The sequence below is a fragment of the Cyprinus carpio genome, chromosome A6, assembly GCF_018340385.1.
Source record: "Cyprinus carpio isolate SPL01 chromosome A6, ASM1834038v1, whole genome shotgun sequence".
Classification (NCBI taxonomy): Eukaryota; Metazoa; Chordata; class Actinopteri; order Cypriniformes; family Cyprinidae; genus Cyprinus; species Cyprinus carpio.
Window position 1 is genome coordinate 4,303,990 of NC_056577.1, and position 6,786 is coordinate 4,310,775.

Consider the following 6,786-nt stretch of genomic DNA (forward strand, 5'->3'; position numbering starts at 1 on the left):
GTGATCACAATATAAAAAAAAACGATTTGTTATTACATCAACGAACTTAGCTTATTAACCTACGTTTAGAACTTCAGTTATAGTTCTAGCTATTAGGGACTTTTGGGGTTATGTGAGCAGAAATAAATGCACAATGAACTGTTCAGCAACATGAAAGGAAGATGTGCTAACATTCATTCAACAAAATATCAGCAAAGGAAGAGCTGCTTGTATATTCAGTGCTTCTGGGAACCAAAGAAGCATTTCTGAGCAGCTTCATCTGTTGCAAACAGCTCTTTAGAGGGACAGCCTTGGATGTAACACAGCAGCTATGGCTTCTGCAGGCTCATCAAAAAACAGGTAGGTGACCTTTAAGAGATAATTAATATTAGTAATTCTATTTAACTGAGGCTCACGTCATTCTCTCAGAGATCGGAGTTGTGGTCTTGGGAACTGGTCATGTTACAAGAACAAAGTGATCAAATCCATCCTGGGCTGCAGGAATCTTACGGGAGAGAACGTGGGTCAGTATGTATTATATGAAACTGAACAAGGTGTAAGGAAGATCAGTGTTGTGGAAGCACCAGGATGGAACTCCATGCAGAAAACACTAGAAAGCATCAAGAAATCTATCAGAAGAAATGAAGAACCTACTTCAGGTGACATTAAAGCTGCAGAGATGCACATGGAGTTACTGTCGCAGCGCGTCTGGAAATACACCATCGTCCTGTTCGCTTGTGATGATGGAGTGGAAGAGTTTGCCATCAAAACTTACTTTCAGAAAGCAAAGAAAATCCTGGAAAAAGTGAAAAGAACGCGTGGCCGAACCTACATTCTTGAGAGACGCAGTAAGAGTAAGATCAGTGAGCTTTTTACAAAGATAGAAGAGCTGGTGGAGGAGAAACCGTGGTGATGTTTTCATACCACAGACCTACTGTGAACTGTTCGAGTGGAAGAAAAAGAAGAAGATCTCCGGCGCAGACGCCATCCTGGGCTGTGTCTGGGAAGTCTGCTGAAGAATCCTCCTGACAGTGAGTGTATTTTCTTAATGTCAAACACGTTTCTCACATGTCACTTACACATTTAACAGTAACCAAAGGGAAACCTGACTTTGTGAAAGAGTCACAAGCCTGTCTGATGCATTACTGTTAACAGTAACCAAAGGGAAACCTGACTTTGTGAAAGAGTCACAAGCCTGTTTCGCAGTCGCAGTGGATTAATATTGAGTTTCGGGAGCTTGCGCTGGTTTACTTTTGGGAAGCATTCTAGCAGTTTTCCTTGCCTTCATGATAATTTGAAGTAGAAGGTAAAATTAATTGATTAGATGGTTTACACACAACCTAACAGTCCATTAACAGTCTGTCTTTATTTTTATTTACAGCTTATGCATGTCTTAAACTGGAGAATGAATATTTATACACAAGAAATACATAAAGTAGCAGAAATACACATTTTCTGGCATATGTTTAGTTAACAAAGCATGTTGACGTGGTCTCTGAATGTGACCCCCAGGCACTCTTACATATAATTTATATAATGCACAAGTTTACGGTAAGCAAAATATATATAAAACATTTTCAGGATCCGCAATCGGATTGATGGAAATGAGTGCATGTTAAAAATAAGACTATATATGCCCGTTCTTCAAAGTGCATAAAAGGATTCAGTGTGTGTTTTCGTTTTGTCATGTTTATTTGTTCATTATTTAAGTGAAAAAATATTTAGTGTAGGCATATTTATTTTATTATTTTTATTTATATTATTTTATTGTTTTTCTCTGTTCTCAGAAGTGCTGCAGGTGTGTGACTTTTTTTGTATTTTTAATGGGTCACAGACACTCATCCATTCTATTGTTATTTTATTTTCATACTAATTTGATATTTTAATCTTGTCAGTTAATGTTAATGTTCAGATAACAAGGAGCAGTTGTTGGTAGGGTAGACTACTTATTATGCATTGTATGATCTCCAGAATAATTGTAACCACAGTTATAATACTTATCTATTCATTTTTGCATGTATATTATATACTCAAGCTAGTAAGTGTGCAAAGAAATAAAATCATTTACACTGAATTTATTCCAGCAGCTGTTAATCTGCCTCATAGGGTACATTTATGAACAAGTTGCTTTTTTATGCTTTTCTGTTAATTAAAAATAAAACAAACATGGCAAGCAATCATGCATTATCTCATAGTGTCACACTTATATAAAATATTTTTCTGAATAAGATGGAAGCAGGAGGTGGTTATGTTTTGTTGACCATGTGTAGTCATATGCTTAATGGATGTAGAACTGCAATATAAACTGTCTGTTAGTATGAAGTGAAACCTGAAGCACAGCGCAGCCAACGATGCGTTTTCCTGTTATCAGTTTCCACAAAGAGCATGTTGTGAAGCAGCTGCACATACTGTGATAATATTTATATTAGGGTGGAGTACTAATGGCATTTCAGGCAGAAAGGCTACAGTAAACTCTTCTGATGGTGCGCACACCTCCTGCAACAAACATCACACAACGTCTGTATGAAACTACTTCTTTTAAACCATTAATTTACAGTCATAGACAAACAACCTAGGCACAATCGAGGGGGTAGGTACATACAATATCAAATTTTGCTTCACAGGTTGATCTGTTTTCTGTGCTTACTTACAAAAAGATTGTTTAAGTTAGTCTGTCTGTTTCATCACATATCTCACAGGAGCTTAAACGAAAGAAAAAAGACTTATGGACACAATCTTTACAGTGGGTGTGTTTTCCTCTGTTTGCTTGAAACACCTGTTGATAGAAAATGTTAATTTTTGCATAATTTTATGACAGAATCAAGCAAATACATTGGAAATGTAGGCCATGTGTGAATGGATCAAACTCTAAAAACAATGTAAATTTTACGGCAATGTAATATGTATTGGGTGCTAAAACTGTCGACTAAACTGTACCTTTAACGTAATTACGGACTCAACATTATTTGAGGAGTTGTTAATATGTTCCCTTCCATGATATTTTATCATACACCATCGTCCCTGGAGAAATCATACCACAGATGACCATTCGTGACTGCTACAAAAATTAGTGTTACTTCTTCTGTGATGGAGGCGGGGCAATGCTTAAATGGTTGTAGAACTGCAATATACACGGTCCTGTTAGTATAAGTGAAACCTTTAGCCAGCGGAAGCAAAACTGGTGTTTCTGTTACAGTTTCCACGAAGAGCATGTTTTGAAGCAGCCGCACATCTGTGATCATGCTGCTAAATCTCCTCAGGGTGAGTCCAGTTTATCTGTGTGTGGTTTCCCAAAATAAAATGTTGTTTTTTTTTGACATGTTTTTATGCGTGTTAGAAGGTACAATATACATGGGTTCCCGAGGGAAATAGAAATACCTTAACAGAAGATCTTCAAAATATTGTGACACGGGTTTGGCTTCAAATAAACTACAAAAACAAAAACACCTCCAAAGCAAAAAAGATAGCGCATAAATGATAAGATACATGCATAAACATTTTCAAAATAATAAATAAATAGATAAAGGGATTACAGTAGCATAATAGAAATAAAATAATACCCTGAAACAAAATGTTTGGCGTGATTAGGTTTAAGACACAAAGTTGAACCAAGCAAAAACCTAGAGAAAGGCACATAAAAATATTTCCCGCATATAATCTATCATCAAAGGTAGTGCGCACCGGGTAAGTTCAGAGGGCGTGTGTTGATACATTCGCTTTTGGACCGAAAAGAAGAAAAAGTGTGTGATTAAATTATTAATTAAAAAAAAAAAAAAAAAAACATCATGCAATAATATTAATTTGATTCTCATTTGCTCTTTAAAGGAGGTTCGGAGCTCAGAATTGTGATCTTAGGAAATGATGAAGAGAATAAAGTTGTCAAATCAGTCCTAAACTGTGAGAATCTGACCGGAGAGAAAGTTGGTCTCTGTACTTTACATCAGAGTGAACGAGGAGGAAGGAAGATCAGTGTTGTGGAAGCACCAGGATGGGACAGACTCAGACCAGACAGGATAAAAGAAGAAATTGTCAGAAGCGTGTCACTTTGTCCTCCAGGACCTCACGCTCTGCTTCTGGTCATACCAGTGAAAACTCCCTCTGATGAACCTTCTGTAGGTGAAATGAATGCATCAGAGATGCACATGAGGTTACTGTCAGAGCGCGTCCGGAAACACACCATCGTGCTGTTTGCTTGTGATGATGGAGTGGATCAACAAGCAATCCAAAAACACATTCACAGCGCAGAGAAAATCCTGGAAGAGTGTGGAAGACGATTCCATGTTCTTCAGAAAAGCACTTGTGAATCTCCCTCTCAGATTCATGAACTTCTTCTTAAGAAGATAGACAGCCTGGTGGAGAAAAACCATGGGGATTTCTTCAAGCCACAAGCTAACTATGAACTGATCGAACAGAAGACAGAAGCATCTGAGACTGTGACTGAGCTCAGGAAGAGACGTGGAAGTATGGACAATCCTTTTAACTGTGAGTTTTATTCCACAAAAGCCACAGCTGCTCTCACATTCAGGCTACTTAAGCACTGATCTATTGTTATTTTCTTTTACAGTTATCAAAAACACAGGAGATTCAGAGAAGAAAGAATCTGTAGAGACTCCCAAACCTTCGGAAGACATGCCAAAAATCACCATGGACTTCAAACAGTTTGTGATGATAATGATGGGTGCAATCGGAGCACTTCTCGGTGCAGTTGCTGGAGCTGAAAACAGAGTTTCAGGGTCTTGCTCTGGATTAGGGTTTGGTGTCGTTGTAGCGGTTTTACTTGCAAGTTTCATCGTGTGCAATCGGAGCACTTCTTTATTCACGCGCTTATATCCAAAGCGGTCTACACAAAGCTCATCCTAAGCAAACGTGATCATAAGGAGCTGCAAAGTTGATCAAGTGTAAGCTAGCTCAGACATACAAGTGCCAACAGTTTTTTTTTTTTTTTTTTTTACTTACTCATTTTTAGTAGCAATGGATTTTACTTGTGCCTTGTGTATCTTATAGTTTCATTGTAAACTGTGAGGATGGCCTTGCACAAGATTGACAGGAGACCATACTGTTGAGAGAGAGAGGAAAAAATGGCAGTTTCACAAAAACTCTCAAAACATATTTGAAACACCCAAAACAGCTAGTTAGTACAACGAGAAAAATACATTACTAATTAACACATGCTTTCTGTGACTAGGAGAAGTGAAAAAATTTTCTTTTAAATTTTTAAAAGATGTTTATCTGGAGAATAAAATGCAAAATGTCTGTTGTGTTCATGGGTTGTGTGAAGGAGGAAAGCAATATTTTGTTGTCTGTTGTGTTCATGGGTTCTTGAGTTCAGAACAACTGGAACCACAAGCTCCACACAAAATTGTAAAACATTTGTGAAAGATGTTACGCTTGACGGGTGATTTGTAGTTTTTGACAACATCAGCATGCTTAAATATGTTTTGCATCTGTCACAAGGCTCTAAATGACTGTACAAGCATGCACTGTCTAAATAAAATTAATTTAGACTAAAATAACTTTTCTTTATTTAGGATTTTAGACGTTTTTCAGTAATTCTAAACTAGCACGGGCCATCAGAGAAGGTTCTGGAAAACACTGACATTCAGTGGCATTTCGTTCGAGTTTAATGATCATAAACACAGATAAATCATAAACACATAGATAAAGTCATAAACACATAGATATTATAAAGAATAAGGTCATTTTGCATTGCTAGAGTTTGCAGCTACTAGTTTTCACACTTAGGCTTCTGATAAGACAAGCTCAGACCCTGTTATTTATATGAAATACATGCACAATCTGTTAATGCATTAATTAATTAAATGCAAACTAATTACAATATAATGTAGGCTAATATTAATAGGTTTAATGTGCTTAAAATTTTATGGCGAATTGCTTGAGGCTCAAAATCAACCTGTGCATAGTTCGGTTTCGTGGGCCGCAGAGCGCCACCTGCTGTCAGCGCTCATGTGGACACCGGAAATACGTCATGTTGCTTCCCGGAAATACGCGGGCCAGTGGCGGGAAATCACAGGACCTGCACCGGTGAGTTTATACACGCTTAATTCATCAGTAAACTTAATTTAACAGATTATTTACTAAGTATGTGAAGAGTTGAGGTGTGACAACCTGAACTCAATCTTAAACTGGTTTAAATAATGTTTCTGATTCTTTTGTAATTCAAATCAGTAAATATATAACCATACATCCGTGTACAGAAGAGTAAAATTAGGTTTCTGTAATGATCTACAGTAGAGAGTTAAATACAAACATAACATGAAGTGAGTCGAAGTTAATACCATGTAATAAAAAGACAAAAGTGTGTAAAAGACAGCAGATATGCAGCGACAGCACTCTGCGTGCTTTAATGAGCTCATATTCATTTATAAATTACATGAAATTAATATTTTTGGAATGAATTTGCCACACTGCAGTATCATTTAAAACAAATTAGTGAAGGTGTATTAGAATAGAGAAAACCCTGCCTAGTGTGCTGTCAGTTATGAATGTGGTGTGTTTATGAGGTCTGTACCTGTATATTTATGATAATGTTTACTGTATTGTGTTATCTGTGAATTAATGGAGATGCTCTGTGCGTGTGTGTGTGTGTGTGTGTGTGTGTGTGTGTGTCTCTGTCTCTCTCTCTCTCTCTCTCTCTCTCTCTCTCTCTCTCTCTGTGTGTGTGTCTCTCTCTCTGTGTGTGTGTCAAATTCAATTCAATTGAGCTTTTATTGGCATGACTTGTGTACAGTATTGCCAAAGCATTGGCCCATTACATAGGCGTGAACAAATAATCAATAAAATCAATCA

The 6,786-nt window shown here is 37.2% G+C and overlaps 2 protein-coding genes and 1 pseudogene across 2 annotated transcripts in view; all 3 read left to right on the forward strand.

Moving 5' to 3' along the window:
- The first annotated feature begins 310 nt into the window (after window positions 1–310).
- On the forward strand, window positions 311–1,920 carry LOC122145404 (annotated as a pseudogene).
- Window positions 1,921–2,330: 410 nt separating this feature from the next.
- LOC122145405 (GTPase IMAP family member 4-like) lies at window positions 2,331–4,839 on the forward strand. Its single transcript, XM_042759171.1, has 4 exons — window positions 2,331–2,389; window positions 3,176–3,240; window positions 3,805–4,461; window positions 4,544–4,839. The coding sequence occupies exons 1-4, from the start codon at window positions 2,331–2,333 to the stop codon at window positions 4,837–4,839; spliced, it is 1,077 nt and encodes a 358-aa protein (XP_042615105.1).
- A 1,079-nt stretch (window positions 4,840–5,918) lies between these two features.
- The window catches only part of LOC109046789 (origin recognition complex subunit 4-like), a 10,210-nt gene continuing 9,342 nt past the window's right edge, over window positions 5,919–6,786 (forward strand). The window contains exon 1 of the mRNA XM_042757584.1: window positions 5,919–6,021. Within this exon, the coding sequence (XP_042613518.1) occupies window positions 5,944–6,021 (78 nt within the window). The 5' untranslated portion in view covers window positions 5,919–5,943. The remainder of the gene's footprint in view (window positions 6,022–6,786) is intronic.